This window comes from Neophocaena asiaeorientalis, unplaced genomic scaffold, assembly GCF_003031525.2.
Source record: "Neophocaena asiaeorientalis asiaeorientalis breed wild unplaced genomic scaffold, Neophocaena_asiaeorientalis_V1.1 scaffold280, whole genome shotgun sequence".
NCBI lineage: Eukaryota > Metazoa > Chordata > Mammalia > Artiodactyla > Phocoenidae > Neophocaena > Neophocaena asiaeorientalis.
In genome coordinates, this window is record NW_020185321.1 from 5,752,585 (window position 1) to 5,770,010 (window position 17,426).

Genomic DNA, 17,426 nt, shown 5'->3' on the forward strand with positions numbered 1-17,426 from the left:
ATATATATATATATATTCCTTACATTCATGTAAAAGTTTGTACTTGAAAATAAGTCTGGGATAAAGCTCAAGTATGCAATTGCTGGGTCGTAAGGTAAGCTCATTTTTAGTTTTGAAAGGAAATGCCAAACACTAGCAGTGTATGAATGATGCATTTCACTGAATCCTAGTTAGCACTTGGTGTTATCAGTTTTTCATTTTAACCATTCTGATAGGTGGGTAATGATATTTCCTTATAGTTTTTATTTGAATTTCCGTAATAGAAAATCATGTTTATTTGCCATCTGTGTATCCTCTTCAGTGAATGTCTGTTCATGTCTATTGCCCATTTTATGATTTGATTGTTTGGGTTTTTTTGCTGTTGAGCTTTCAAAGTTCTTTATGTATTCTTTTGGGTTGGCCAAACAGTTCGGTTTTTTCTGTAAGATGGTTCTAGTGCACTTAGTTTTCTTTAACTTCATTCAAAACAATTTTGTTAGATTGTATTGTGATACCTGTCATATCAGAGTACATTTTTTAAAAAAATCAAAATTGGTGAATTTTTGTGTAGCTATTTTGATACTGAAGATGGAAGAAAAGAAGCAACATTTTCGGCATATTATGCCTTATTATTTCCAGAAAAGTTAAAACACAACTGAAATGCAAAAAAAGCTTTGTGCAGTATATAGAGAAGGTGCTGTGACTGATCGAACGTGACAAAAGTGGTTTGCGAAGTTTCGTGCTGGAGATTTCACACTGGATGATGCTCCGCAGTCGGGTAGATCAGTTAAAATTGATAGCAATCAAATCGAGACATTAATTGAGAACAATCAACGTTACACCACATGGGAGATAGCCGACATACTCAAAATATCCAAATCAAGCGTTGAAAATCATTTGCACCAGCTTGGTATGTTAATCACTTTGATGTTTGGGTTCCATATAGCGAAAAAAACCTTCTTGACCGTATTTCCGCATGCAATTCTCTACTTAAACGTAATGAAAACGTCCTGTTTTTAAAACAAATTGTGTCAGGCAATGGAAAATATATACTGTACAATAATGTGGAATGGAAGAGATCAGGGGCAAGCAGAATGAACCACCAAAGGCCAGTCTTTATCCAAAAAGGTGATGTTGTGTATATGGTGGGATTGGAAGGGAGTCCTCTATCATGAGCTCCTTCCGGAAAACCAAACGATTAATTCCAACAAGTGCTGCTACCAATTAGACCAACTGAAAGCATCACTCAATGAAAACCGTCTGGAATTAGTCAACAGAAAACGTATAATCTTTCATCAGGATAACGCAAGACTGCATGTTTTTCTTTTTCTTTTTTTTTTTTTTTGCGGTACACGGGCATCTCACTGTTGTGGCCTCTCCCGTTGTAGAGCACAGGCTCCGGACGCGCAGGCTCAGCGGCCATGGCTCACGGGCCCAGCCGCTCCGCGGCATGTGGGATCTTCCCAGACCGGGGCACAAACCCGTGTCCCCTGCCTTGGCAGGTGGACTCTCAACCACTGCGCCATCAGGGAAGCCCTGCACGTTTCTTTGATGACCAGGCAAAAACGGTTACAGCTTGGCTGGGAAGTTCTGATTCATCCACCGTATTCACCAGACATTGCACCTTTGGATTTCCATTGATTTCAGTCTTTACAAAATTCCCTTAATGGAAAAAATTTCAATTCCCTGGAAGACTGTAAAAGGCACCTGGAACAGTTCTTTGCTCAAAAAGATAAAAAGTTTTGGGAAGATGGAATTAGGAAGTTGCCTGAAAATGGCAGAAGGTAGTGGAACAAAACGGTGAATACGTTCAAAAAAGTTCTTGATGAAAATGAAAACTGTGTCTTTTATTTTTACTTAAAAACCTAAGGAACTTTTTGGCCAACCCAATAGATAGGCCTTTGTTGGATATGTGACTTAAAGAAATAATTTCTCCAAGTCTATAATTTGTGTTTTAATCCTTTTAACATTGTCTTTTGCAGAGAAAAGTTAATTTTGATGAAGTCTAGCCTTTATTCATCTTTTAAATCTTATGAATTGTTAGGGGGTTTTGTTGTTTTTTTGTTTGGTTTTGGTTTTTGGTGTTAAGTCTAAGAACACCACCTAGTCCTAGGTCCTAAAGATTTTTCTATGTTTTTTTCTAGAACTTTTATAGTTTTACATTTTCCATTTAAATCTGTAATCCATTTTGAGTACCTTTTTGTAGAAGATGTGAGACTTCAGGTCAAGGTTTAACTTTTTGCCTATGGATGTCTAGTTCTCCATCACTATTTTTTTCAACAAGTTATCCCTTCTCCATTGAGTTACTTTTTCACCATTATCAGAAATTAGTTGAGCACATTTGTGTGGCTCCATTTCTGAGATCTATATTCTGTACCATTGATCTTTGTAACTACTCCTCTGCTAGTACCATACTTTTGATTACAGCAGTTATATAGTAAGCCTTAATAATATTGGAAAGAGTGATTCTTCCCACTATATTATTTTCCAAAAAAAATTTTGGCTATCCTTGGGGGCTTTTTCTTTGCATATAAATTTTAGAATAAGCTTGTCTCTATGTACAAAAAAACTTGCTGAGATTTAAATAGGAATTATGTTAAACCTATAGATGAAATTAGAGAATTAACATCTTTACTCTGTTGAGTCTTCCAATCCATGAACACAGCATTTCTCCAAGATTTTGTCCTTTGATTTCTTTTATTAGCATTTTATAATTTTCATCATATATTATCTGTACATGTTTTGTTAATTTTTTACCTAAGTATTTCTTTTTTTTAATCTTGGAGCATTTGTAAGTGGTATTGCATTTTTATTTTGGTTTCTATTTGGTCATTGTCAGTGTACAGAAATTCGGCCAATTTTGTATGTTAATCTTATATTCTATGACGTTACTCAATGCACTTATTAGTACTAGTTAGTACTAATACTAACTAGTACTAATTTTTCCTTGTAGATTCATTCTTGTAGACAAACATATAATCTGCAGAGTCTTTTTTTTTTTCCTTTTCCAACCTATGCCCTTTCTTTTTCTTGCCTTTTTGTTGGCTAGAAATATGTTCTGTGTTGGATAAGAGTGGTAATAGTGGACATCCTTGCCTCTTTTCTTAATTTTAGAGGGAAAGCATTCAGGGGTAAGGTCTTTTGCCATTAAGTATGATGTTAGCAGTAGATTTTTTGTATATGATGTTTATGAGGTTGAGGAAGGTCCCCTCTCTTTTTAATGCCCTGAGTTTTTTTTTAATGAATGTTAATATGATCATGTGATTTTTCTTCTTAGTTGTTGGTATGATGGATTACATTGATTTTTGAATGCAGAATCAGCCTTTCACACCTGTAAAAATTCCACTTAGTCATGATATATTATTCCTTTTATTCACTTCTGGATTTGATTGGTAAAATTTAATTCAGGATTTTTTCATCTAAGTTTATGGGAGATACTGGCCTGTAGTTTTCTCTTTTTGTGTGTGTGTGTGTGTGTGTGCGCACACATGTGCGTGTGCATGCTGCCTTTGCTTGCTTTTGGTATAAGAATAATAATGGCCTCATAAAGTAAGTTGGGAAGTGTTCCCTTTTCATCCTTTCATGGAGGAAATTGATGTGAATGTTTGGTAAAATTTACCAGTGAAACCATCTGGACCTGGATATTTCTTTTTCAGGATCTATTTTAAATTATAAATTCCATTTCTATAATAGTTATAGGACTATTCAGATTACCTACTTCATCTTGGCTGAGTTTTGGTAGTTTGTGATTTTCAAGGAATTGGTATATTTCTTCTACGTTCTAAGTCAAAGTTATGAGTGTAAAGTTATATGTGGTGTTCTTATTATCATTATGATGGATTATCTATATATAATTATATATATATATCCATGTATATAAAGGATATACATGTCCTTATAATCCTTCAAAAAATTTTTTTTCTTTGAGACTTGTAATTTCACCCATAGATTATTTAGAAGTGTGCTATTTGGAGGTGTTTGGAGATTTTCTTGTTGTCTTTCTTTTATAATTAGATTTTATTATGGTCTCATGTGAAAATTAGAGGGAGCTGTCTACAGGAGTCTTCCCTCACTTCTGACGTCAATTGCAATTTCAGTGGTTTCTGAGACCACCCTTATGTTTGATAATTCACTAAAAGGACTCATAGAACTCACTGAAAGCTATCATCCTCACAGTTATAGTTTATTACAGCAAAAGGATACAGATTAAAGTTAGCCAAAGGAAGAAGTACATAGGGCAGAGCCTAGGAGAGTGCCAAGTGTGGAGCTACCCATTGTCCTCTCCCAGTGGAGTCATGGACAGTGCTAACTTTTCCCATCAACTGTGTGTAACAATATGCATTTGGGCATATTGCCAAATAGAGAAACTCACCTGAGCCTTACTGTCCAGAATTTGTATTGGGGCTCCTTGTTGGCTACCCATGTGCCTGACCTTTAGTTTCCAGCCCCTCAGGAGGTAAAGCTGATACCTTTAGTCTCCATTCCTTTTGGAGGAAAATTGTTGCCACATATCTCAAACCTTCCATTATAACCTTGTATCTCTTTTCCTCTTTATTTTTCTATAGCATTTTTTTGCCATCTGACTTACTAATTCATTTACTAATCATTTATTAGATGTTATCCCAGTAGAATGTAACTCTATAAGGGGATGCATTTGTTTGTAATGATATTTCCCTTTTCATTCCTAAGATTGGTTATTTGTACCTTTTCTCTCTTTTATGAAATAAAAATTTATTTTGGATTAATTTTAAACTTATGGAAGAGGTGCGAAATAACCTAAAAAAATCTCCCATATGCTGTTCACCTAGATTTTGCCATATTTTCCTTATTATTTCATTTAAGTCTCTTTACCCTAAATAGTTATCTTCCCTAAGAGCAAGGATATTCTCTTACATTTCATAAATTCAGGAAATTTTACATTTATCCAAATCTATTATCTCATTTATTGTCTGTATTATATTCCACTAATTTTCCAAATATTGTCCTTTTCACTAGACTCAGGATCTCACATTACATTTCTCTTTACTTCAATCTGAAAAGTTCCTCAGCCTTTCTTTGGATTTTATGGCTGGTATTTTTGAAGAATACTGGCCACTTTTATAGAATGTCCTTCAATTAGAGTATATTTGTAGGTTCTTCCAGATTAAACTCAGGCTATACATTTTTAGTAGGATTATTGCATTGGTGACCTATCTTTCTCAGTGTATTATTTACGGAGGCACATAATGTCATTCTGTCCCATTATTAGTGTTGTTACCTTTGATCACTTGGTTTGGGTGGTGTTTGCCAGGTTACTCCATTGTATTTTTTTTCTTTGTAATTAACATTTAATCTGTAAGGTAGTCTATTTTTCTTGGCCAGTCTTGCCAGAAATCCTATTATATATTTGTTTCTGTTTTATTTATTCTGCCTATCTTTGTTTTTTACTTTATTCTACTTTTTGAGGTCTCAGTTTGCTATTCTTCTTCTAACTTCTTGAAATAAATGTTTAGGTGATTCACTTTAAGAATTTATTTTTTCTATTTGCATTTAAGGCCATAGATTTTCCTCTAAATGTGGCTTTAGTTGCATCCTACACGTTTTGGTAAGAGGGGTAGAGAGAGCCCAGGGGATATAGGACCTTATAGAGCATTATAAGAATCTTTTTTTCCTAAATGTGATGGGAAACTATTAGAGGCATTTGAGAGCAAAAGTTATGTGTTGTCACTAAGATATGACGTGTTTAGTGGAACAAGAAAGAGAGCAGGAGACCAATTTGAGAGTTACTGCAGTAGTATAACAATGGTAGCTTAGACTGTAATAGAAGTGGTGCTGATAAATGATTATGTCATTATATATATATTAAAGAACAAGTTGACCATGCTTGCTAATGGACTGTAAGTTGGGTAAGAAGAAAAAAACTAGGCTTTTGGGTTAACCTATTGGTAAAAGATGGTTGCATTTACTGAGATGGGTTAAGCTGGAGTATGAATGAATCTAAAAAAGGGATTTGAAAGTTCTCTTCGGACATGTTATGGTTGAGGTACTTATCATATATTTACATGAAGATTTCAACTAGGCAATTAGGTGATAAATATGGAGCTTAGGGGTAAGATAAAAGCTAGAAGTATAGACATCAAAGGACACAATAAAGTGAAAATGCAACCTATGGAATAGGAAAAAATATTTTGTAAGTCACGTATCTGACAAGGGGTTAATATCTCCTACCAAAAACAAACCAACTCAATTTTAAAAATGAGAAAAGGATTTGAATAGATATTTCTTCAAAAAAGATATGTAAATGACCAGCAAACACATGAAACTATGCTCAACATCACTAGCCACTGGGGAAATGCAAATCCAAACCACAGTGAAATATCACCTCACACCCATTAGGATGGTTACAGTCAAAAAACAAGTATAATAAGTATTGGTGAGGCAGTGGAGAAACTGAAACCCTTGTGCTGGTGGGAGTGTAACATGGTTCAGCCACTGTGGGAAAAGAGTATGGTGGTTCCTCAAAAAATTATAACTAGAATTATCAACTTAAACTTAAACAGATACTTGTACACACATGTTCTTAGCAGCATTACATACAGTAGCCAAAAGGTGGAAGCAATCTAGGTTTCATCAACAAACAAATGGAGAAACAAAATGTGGTGTGGTGGTCGTGTGTGTGTGTGTGTGTATGTAATCCTGACACATGCTGCAACATGAATGAACCTTGAGGACATTATGCTAAGTGAAGTAAGTCAGTCACATTCAGAAAAACAACAACAAATACTGTATGACTCCAGTGATCTGAGGTATCTAGAGTAGTCAAATCCATAGAAACAGAAAGTAGAATGGTGGTTGCCAGGAACTGGAAGAGGGAAGAATAGGGAGTTATTAATGGTACAGAGTTTCAGCTCTGCAAGGTGAAAAAGTTCTGGAGGTTGGTTGCACAACAGTGTGCACATACTTAACACTACTGCACTAAACACTTAAAAGTGGCTAAGATAGTAAATTTTATGTTATGTGTATTTTATCATAGTTAAAAAAATTTTAGAGGTATAAATTTAAGACTTAGCATTGTATTATTGGTATTTAAGCCAGACTGCTATTAAGGGAAAGAGTGTAGATTGAGGGCTGGCCAGAGGCTGAGTTCTGGGACATTCCAACATTTAGAGGTCAGGAAGTGGAGGAGAATTCATTAAGGGGAACTGAATATAAGTAGAGCGGTAGGAGGATAACCAGGAGAATATGGTATACAGGAAGCAAAGGGATTGATCAGTTGTGTCAGATGCTACTAATGAGTCAAATAGAATGTTGACTGGCATTTGAGCACTGATTTTGGTAAAGTAATTTTGTTAGTTACTTTAGCTAGAAATGTTTCAACAGAGCTATGGGAGTTGAAATATTTATTGGAGTGGATTACAGAGAAAATGACTAACATACAAAGTCATTTGATATAACACAGAGTCAGGGAAAGGATGGTCTTTTCAGTAAGTGGTGCTGATATCTATTGAAAAATAAGAATCTTGATTTCTACCTCACACTAGGTGGATTATAGATCTAAATATGAAAGGTAAAATAGTAAAAGCTTGTGGAAGATTATATGAGTATATTTTTATGAACTTGGGATTAGACTATCTTAAAATTAAGAATTTCTGTTTATCAAAACATAGTATTAAGAGAGCGAAAGGGCCAGCCCCAGAGTGGGAAAAGATACTTGCATTATGTAGTTGGTTATATCCAGAATAAATTAAGAATTCCTACAAATCAAAAAGAAAAATACAACCCAGAAACTACCCAGATGTCCCTCAACTGGAGAATGGATAAACAAAATATGGTTATCTGTACAATAAAATATAACTCAGCCATAAAAAGAAATGAAGTACTGATATGTGCTACAGCATCACTGAACCTTGAAAACATACTGAGTGAGAACAGACACAAAAGGTCACATTGTATGATTTCGTGCTTATGAAATTTCTTGACAAATTCAGAGACATAAAGCAGATTGATGGTTGCTGGGGGTGGGGCGGGGAGGAGAATAGAACATGATCATGGGTGTGAGGTTTCTTTCTGGCATGAAGAAAATATTCTGGAATTAGGGATCGGATGGTTGCACAACAGTGGGAATACACTATAAGTTACTGAATTGTATGCTTCAAAATGGTTAAAATGGTGGATTTTGTATGTATTTTATTGCCCAAAAAATTAATAAAAATGGACGAAACACCTGCATAGGCAATTTATTAAAGAAGATATCCAGTTGGCCAATAAACATATGGCAAAGTATTCAGCCTGAAAATTTACAAATTAAACCACAATCCAATATCACAACACATCTGCCAGGATGCTTAGAAGAAGATTGACAATTACAAGTGTTGCTGAGGATATGAAGAACAGGAACTCTTTTAGAGTTTGATGGAATTGTAAATTAGAAAACTGTTGCATAGTGTCAACTGAAGCTGAACAAATGCATATCATCTGATTTCACACCTAGAAGAAAGGAGTCCTGTTTCCACCAAAAGAAATGTGCATGGATGTTGATAGCAGTACTAACCATAATAGCCAACAACTGGAAACAACCCAAATGATCATCATTGGGAAAATGGAAAAATAAATTGCGTTAGCATAGAATGCTTTATGTAGCTGTTGGTCTCAAACAGTTCAATGGAAGGCTGTATTAGTTTGGATATAGTTTTGGCTGTATGTGACAGAGACCCCCAAATAATTGTAGTTTAAACTATATAGAGGGTTAATTTTCTCTTTCATTAAAGTCCAGGCTGGAGTGGCAACTCTGTTCTGCAAAATCATCTGTGACAGACATGACATCAAATGTACATTGCAGCTGGCTTTGCTGAGGAATCAGAAGAATAACAGATATAGGGTGTGGGCAAGCTTACTCTTAAAGTTCTCAGGACTTCCCTGGTGGTGCAGTGGTTAAGAATCCGCCTGCCAATGCAGGGTACACGGGTTCGATCCCTGGTCTGGGAAGATCCCACATGCCGCAGAGCAGCTAAGCCCGTGCGCCACAGCTACTGAGCCTGTGCTCTAGACCCCGTGAGCCACAACTGCTGAGCCCGCATTCCACAACTGCTGAAGCCCACACACCTAGAGCCTGTGCTCTGCAACAAGAGAAGCCACCGAAATGAGAAGTCTGTGCACTGCAACAAAGAGTAGCCCCCGCTCACCACAACTAGAGAAAGCCCATGGCAGTAACGAAGGCCAAGGCAGCCAAAAATAAAGAAATAAAATTTTTTAAAAATTAAAAAACTTCTCAGATGCTACTACATAATACTTCTGCATTCCTTTAGGCAGAATCCAGTTACATGGCATATTCTGCTGCAAAGGGTCCTGGGAAGTGCAATGTTTATATTGGGCAGCCTGTTCTCAACTAAAAACCAAGGGTTCAATCAGTGTACAAAAGGGGAATAATAGATGTTTGGGGACAACTAGCAGATATCACATAATCCTTTGGCCTGGTGGAGAGTGTTAAAATATACAGACTCGTAGACTCTGATTCAGGTGATCTAGAATGTTTTGTAAACATCCATAATTGCAACAAATTCCCAAGGTGATTCTGATGTGGATCAAAATTTCAGAACCACTGACTTGACTTGTTAATTAACGCCCTCACTTTTCTTTCATGAGCTTTCATTTCTTTGCATTCTCCTTACTCTATTTTCATTCAATTGCATGATGGTATTTAAGAGCTCCCCAAGCCTTTCATTTCTTATGTGAATTATTTTCAATTCTCTCTCTTTTCTACCAGAGGTATTTCAATTCTCTTGTAACACAAAACTAGCAATTAAAATGTGTTTCTTATCTTTCAGACTTGGTGTCCAAGTGTGAGGCCAAGAAGTTATCTCCAAAAAGAAACATTTATGAGACAGAATCATCCCAATGGGCTATCATGGAACCATTTAAAAGCCATAGTCCTGAGAAATCCATTTTCAGAGATATTTGGGCATGCGAAAGTCAGTTTGAGAGACAACAGGGAAAGCAGAAGGGCTATTTCAGGCAGTTTATTATCAACCATGAACACATGCCCATTTTTAGCCAACATATTTTGTTCACTCAGGAATTTTATAATAGACAGAAAATCTTTGAATGTAAAGAATGTAGGAAAAACTTCAGTTACAATTTATTCTTTAGTCATCACAAAACTCATTCTAAAGAAAAACTTTCTGAATGTAAGGTATGTGCAGAAACTGTTGATACATCATACCTTACTAAACAACAGAGAATTCAAAATAGTAACAAGTGCAATGAATGTAAGGAATGTTGGAAGGCCTTTATTCATTGCTCACAACTTAAACAACATTTGAGAATTCATAAAGGTGAAAAACACTATGAATGTAAAGAATGTGGCAAGGCCTTTTATTATGGCTCAGAACTTATTCTACATCAGAGAATTCACACTGGTGAGAAACCCAATGAATGTAAGGAATGTGGGAAGGCCTTTATGCAGCTATCACAATTTACTCAACATCAGAGACTTCATACTGGTGAAAAACCCTATGAATATAAGCAATGTGGGAAGGCTTTTATTTGTGGCTTTCAATTTACTGAACATCTGCACCTCCATACTGGTGAGAAACCCTTTGAATATAAAGAATGTGGAAAGACTTTCAGGCATCAATCATCCCCTACCATAAGTCAGAGACTTCATAGTCATGAGAAACCCTATGAGTGTAAAGAATGTGGGAAGACCTTTAATTATGGCTCAGAACTTATTCTACATCAGAGAATTCACACTGGTGAGAAACCTTATGAATGTAAGGAATGTGGGAAGGCATTTAGGCAGCGATCACAGCTTACTCAACATCAGAGACTTCATACTGGTGAAAAACCCTATGAATGTAAGCAATGTGGGAAGGCTTTTATTCGTGGCTTTCAACTTACTGAACATCTGCGACTCCATACTGGTGAGAAACCCTATGAATGTAAAGAATGTGGAAAGACTTTCAGACATCGATCACACCTTACAATACACCAGAGAATTCACACTGGTGAGAAACCCTATGAATGTAGAGAATGTGGAAAGGCCTTTAGCTATCACTCAAGCTTCTCTCACCATCAGAAAATTCATTCCGGCAAAAAACCTTATGAATGTAGTGAATGTGGGAAGGCCTTTTGTGATGGCTTACAACTTACTGTACATCGGAGGATTCATACTGGTGAGAAACCCTATGAGTGTAAGGAATGTGGGAAGGCTTTTAGGCAGTGCTCACACCTCAAAAGACATCAGAGAATTCACACTGGTGAGAAACCTCATGAATGTATATGTGGTAAGGCCTTTAGACTTCATTCACACCTTATTCAACATCAGAGAATTCATACTGGTGAGAAGCCGTTTGAATGTAAGGAATGTGGAAAGACCTTTAGCTATCATTCAAGCTTCTCACACCATCAGAGAATTCATTCTGGGAAGAAACCATATGAATGTGGGAAGGCCATTAACCATGGCTTACAATTTAATGTACATCAGACACTTCATACTGTTGAGACTTCAGTAAGTTTTCCTCTCTCCCCATCCTAAGTCTAGTATCATGAAATTATTTTTGGGGATATACTTTTTTCTTCTTTAAGGAAAATGTTGGTAAAATACTGGGTTTCATTAGTATTGATTTATTTTAGTAATCTTTGAACTCTTTTTTTTTTCAAGTGGGAAAATGGAAAAGTTATTAAAAGGAAAAAATTGCTCTGGTATCAGTGCTATTTCTGAATTATTGTAATGATCAATACTGGAAATAAATTTTATAAAACTATTTGTTTTCACTGAAACCAGTGAAGTGGGGCAGAAATAAAATGAAAACAATTTCTTCCCCTCCCACAAATCCCTGAAATAACCAATATGTATGTGTGTTGCTTCTTTCTTCGTGCTCGAACATATCTGCACATATGAAGGGTTTATTGGATGTCTGTGAAAGGATTTACCCCCTATAGTGACATATTTCGTGGCATTTTGCCCTTTACACTTAAATAATCATGGACATTTTCCCAGGCCAATACTGTAGATCTGACTCATTCTTTCTAAAGTTTCAGAATATTTCTACTATGGGATGTATGCCAGTATTTTGAGCCATTCCCTACTGTAGACATTCAAATTGTTTCTACTTCTTTTTCACCAGAAATGATCGTGCAATAAACATTCTTAGATTGTCATTCTTATGTTTCTATTGGTAGATTCCCAACCATGAAAGTGTGTGTCTGTTCTGTTGTTACATTAATTTTGTAGTTTAAAAAAATGGGAAATAAAAGCAGATACTATAAAAGTTCAAAAATTACCCAAAATAACGTGAAAATAAAATGTTCCCTAATATCTAGTCCTATAACCATCTGCTTTCCCTACACAGGGGTAACTATAGCTGTCACTTCTTTTGTATTCTTCCAGGAATTAAATTTTAAAAATTCTTTGGACAAAAGTGGATTAATCATAATCCATGATTCATGATGTTCTCATCAGTCCACATTTTAGCCTACTTTTATTTAATTTTAATGTATTAGAAGGATTTATAAATACTGTACCAACTATTTACTGCCTTTCTGCTCCAAATTCTTCATTGCCTGCTCTGCAATATTGGAACTCTTCTCTCTTGTTTATAACATTATTTATTTGAGTCCTATCTTTTTTGTTTTTTGTTTTTTTGTGGTATGCGGGCCTCTCATTGTTGTGGCCTCTCCCGTTGCGGAGCACAGGCTCAGTGGCCAAGGCTCATGGGCCCAGCTGCTCCGCAGCATGTGGGATCTTCCCAGACCTGGGCACGAACCCGTGTCCCCTGCATCAGCAGGCGGACACTCAACCACTGCGCCACCAGGGAAGCCCTATCTTTCTTTTTTTACTTGATTAGACTAGCTAAAAGTTTTTCAACTTCATCTTTTCAAAGGACCAACTCAGTTTTATTGATCTTTTCTATTGTCTTTCTAGTCTTTATTTCATTTATATCTGCTCTAATGTTATCTTTTTTCCACCTCCAGATTTTGGCCTTAATTCTTCTTTTTTCTAGTTTCTTAAGGCATAAAGTTAGGTAGTTTACTTAAGATCTTTCTTTTTTTTAAAAAAATATAGGCTTTTATCTCTATAAACTTCCCTCTTGAAACTGCATTTGCTTTAGCCCATCTGCTTTTGTATGTTTTGCTTCTATTTTCATTTTTCTCAAGATACTTTTCGATTTCCCTTTTGATTTCTGATCCATTGCTTGTTAAAGAGTGTGTTTAATTTTCATGTATTTGTGAATTTTCCAATTTTCCTCCTGTTAATGATTTTTATTTTCATAATATTGTGGTCAAAAGGATACTTGATATGATTTCAGTCTTCTTAAATGTGTTAAGACTTGTGCCATAACATATGATCTATCCTGGAGAATGTTCCGTGTGTGCTTGAGAAAAAATATGTATTCTGCTGCTGTTGGATGGAATGTTCTATGTATGTCCATTATATTCATTTGTTCTGTAGTGTTTTCTGTCTGGATGAACTATCCATTGTTGATAATGGGGTATTGAAGTTCCCTACTAATACTGTATTACTGTTTATTTCTCCGTTCAGTTCTGTTAATATTTGCCTTATATATTTAAGTGCCCATATGTTTGGTGCATATATATTTACAATTATTATATCTTCTTTGTGAATTGGCCACATCATAGTAGTGACCTTTTTTATTCTCTGTGACAGATTCCAACTGAAAGCCTATTTTGTCTGATATAAGTATAGCCATCCCAGCTCTCTTTTGGTTACCATTGCATGGGATATCTCTTTCCATCCTTTCACTTTCAGCCTATGGATATCCTTAAAGTGAGTCTCTTGTTGGTAACAAAAAGTTGGATCTGTTTTTCAGTCCCTTCAACTACGCTACTGATTGATTCAGCTACTCTACTATCTTTGGATTAAATAATTTATTTCATTTACATTTAAAGTAATTATTGATAGGTAAGGTCTTTTTATTGACATTTTGTTCATTGTTTTCGTTTTTTGTATGTCCCTTTTTTCCTTTCTTTGCTATCTTCCTTTATAATTTGATGCTTTTTTTTATAGTGCAATGCACTGATCCCTTTCTCTATCTTTTGTTTATCTACTGCACATTTTTTCTTTGTGGTTACCATGAGGCTTACATAAAAAACATCTTATAACTTTATTTCAAGCTAAGAACTTAACTTTGACCACATACAAAATCTCTATGATTTAACTTCTCCTCCCCCCACCTTTAATGTTAATTGATATCACACTTTACATCTCTTTATTTCGTGTATCAATAATAAATTGTAGTTACAGTTATTTTTAATACTTTGTCCTTTAATCTTTATACTAAAGTTCTGTTATTAACAGGCCACTGTACTATAGTAGAGTATTCTGACTTTACTTTTACCACTGAGTTTTATACTTTCATATGTTTTCAAGTTGTTACTTAGCATCTTTTCATTTCAACTTGAAGAACTCCCTTTAGCATTTCTTGTAAGGTGGTCCAGTGGTAAACTCCCTCCTTGTTTGTATGGGAATTTTTTTTTCCTCTTCATTTCTGAATGGCAGCTTTGCCAGGTGTAGTTTTCTTGGTTGGCAGTGTCTTTCCTTTCAGCACTTTGAAGATATCATGCCACTCTCTCTTGGCTTGCAAGGTTTCTGCCGAGACATCTGTTAATAGTCTTAGGGGGGTGCCCTTGGATGTGACAATTTGCTTTTCTTTTTTTTTTTGACAATTTGCTTTTCTATTGCTGCTTTCAAAATTCTCTTTGTCTTCAACTCTTGACACTTTTATTATAATTATTTGGAGTTATTTAGGCTGCATGGATATGGGTGTTCATTTCCCTCTCCAGATTAGGGACATTTTCTATTCATATATATATATGTATATATATATTTTTTATTTTGTGGTACGCAGGCCTCTCACTGTTGTGGCCTCTCCCGTTGCAGAGCACAGGCTCCAGACGTGCAGGCTCAGTGGCCATGGCTCACGGGCCCAGCCGCTCTGTGGCATGTGGGATCTTCCCAGACCAGGGCACGAACCTGTGTCCCCTGCATCGGCAGGCGGACTCTCAACCACTGTGCCACCAGGGAAGCCCTATTTTTATATTTTAAATAACCTGTCTTCCCCTTTTTCTTTCTCTGCCTCTTCTGGGGTTCCCATAATGCATATATTGATACCTTGCTGGTACCCCATAATTCCTGTAGACTTTCTTTTGGTCCTCTGGGTGATTTCAAATGAACAGCAAGTCTTAGAACTCACTGATTCTTCTGCTTGATCAAGTCTCCTACTGAAGTGCTGGCATTTTTAAATGTAGTCATTGTGTCTTTCAAGTATAGAATTTCTATTTGGTTCTTTTTTATGGTTTCTAGCTCTTTGTCCTGTCTCATTTTGTTCTTGTATTGTTTTCCTGATTTTGTTTTGCTTTCTTGTAGCTCACTGAGCTTTAAGATGATTATTTTGAATTCTTTGTCAGGCAGTTTACAGATCTCTGTTTCTTTTGGGTTGGTTACTCATGCTTTATTTTGTTACTATGGTGGTGTCATGTTTCCCTGCTTATTTGTGGTCCTTGTGGATTCGCAAACTAGCTGCCCAGAGATTCTGGGTGGATCAGCTGGTGAGGCCCATGGGAAGGCTTGCTCCTGGAGCCTTCAGGCAGGCTGACCTGGTGCTTGGTTTAGCAGGTGAGTGGGCCTGGTACCTGAGACTGCAGGGACAGGCCTGAAACTTGGATCCATGGTGTCTGATCTGGTGCCAGGAGCCACTGGGCTGGGCTTGTTAATTGGGTCTGTGCAGTAGACCTGCCTGTGCCTGTAGGGGCTGGCCTGGTGCTGGGGTTCACTGGACTTGGCCTGGTGACTGGATCTGTGGAGATAGACCTGAAGCCTGGGTCCACAGGAGCTGACCTCTTCCTGTGACAGTGACAGGCCTTGAACCTTAATCTGTGGGGGCTGACCTTGGTGGAGTTGACCTGTTGTCTGGATCCATCGGGGTACGCCTGGTCTGAGGCCGTAGGGGCAATCCTTATACTGGAGTCTATTGGGGCAGGCCTGGAGCCTAGGTCCATTGGTGCCAATGTGGTACTTGGGTCTGTAGGGCCAGTGTGGTGCTCGGTTGGGCAGCATGGAGCCTGCTGTCTGCATCCCCAGGGGCAGGCCTGGATTCTGAGTCATGGTTTACCTGTAGGGGCTTCCTGGAGCCTGGATTCACTGGAGGAGGCTGGTGCTTGGGTCTATGGCAAAGTTGGATGCTCACTTCACTCTTCTTCCCCCCATGCAAAGGGTGTATCTCTCCACACTTCATTGCACAGGCTTGGGGAAAGGGTAATGCAGGTAGTGTAAAATTGTCCTTTTTATCCTCTTCAACATATCTTTCATTTCTGTGCTCCACTCAAGTGCTGTATTAGATCATGAGAAGGCATTTTCATGTGTGGATGGTTGTTCAGATTGATGTTTCAATGAGAGGACAAGTGCCGGAAACTCTATTCCACCATCTTCCTGGTGTTACTACTCCAGTTCACTATTTTTGGTATGTACACACTTCTATTATTTTTTTTCACATGCATATTTTTATATTTATGACCACAAACAGTATGCAAAACAATTACAACACCTCAAGGAATCCCCTCGTGCATCCCCTTTCTATTCAGAATATTCCCCCACCCCTAATACCTGGCAACGACTGATATATTCTGGGTACCTATATTTTTACCTTTTCCAGAATGTCTTATAAATGGAACCACACAGTATGTAACTTTTTTTTAACATCTTTATTGGAGTATAATTGCTTTACAATGGTGTGTTAGTTTCTGCTTTATAACAAAGTGAATCAGTTATACATATACATATGTCCCCATATCTCTTCACTCTTGCATTTCCCTCCCTCCTACCCTCCCTATCCCACCCCTCTAGGTGGTCACAAAGCACCGAACTGCTCTCCCTGTGCTGTGCAGCTGCTTCCCACTAGCTATGTATTTTATGTTTGGTAGTGTATATATGTCCATGCCACTCTCTCACTTTGTCCCAGCTTACCATTCCCCCTCCCCGTAATCTCAAGTCCATTCTCTAGTAGGTCTGTGTCTTTATTCCTGTCTTACCCCTAGGTTCTTCTGACCTTTTTTTTCTTTTTTTAGATTCCATATATATGTGTTAGCATACAGTATTTGTTTTTCTCTTTCTGACTTACTTCACTCTGTATGACAGTTTCTAGGTCCATCCACCTCACTACAAATAACTCGGTTTCATTCCTTTATATGGCTGAGTAATATTCCATTGTATATATGTGCCACATCTTCTTTATCCATTCATCTGTCGATGGACACTTAGGTTGCTTCCATGTCCTAGCTATTGTAAATAGAGCTGCAATGAACATTTTGGTACGTGACTCTTTTTGAATTATGGTTTTCTCAGGGTATATGCCCAGTAGTGGGATTGCTGGCTCATATGGTAGTTCTATTTTTAGTTTTTTAAGGAACCTCCATACTGTTCTCCATAGTGGCTGTATCAATTTACATTCCCA

The 17,426-nt window shown here is 37.0% G+C and overlaps 1 protein-coding gene across 2 annotated transcripts in view; it reads left to right on the forward strand.

The window, feature by feature from the left end:
• ZNF461 (zinc finger protein 461) overlaps window positions 1-11,720 on the forward strand; it is a 25,991-nt gene extending 14,271 nt beyond the window's left edge. For both annotated transcript variants that reach the window (XM_024733848.1, XM_024733849.1), the window contains one exon: window positions 9,783-11,720. In XM_024733848.1, coding sequence (XP_024589616.1) covers window positions 9,783-11,491 — 1,709 coding nt within the window. In that variant the 3' untranslated portion in view covers window positions 11,492-11,720. The remainder of the gene's footprint in view (window positions 1-9,782) is intronic.
• Window positions 11,721-17,426: the final 5,706 nt, after the last annotated feature.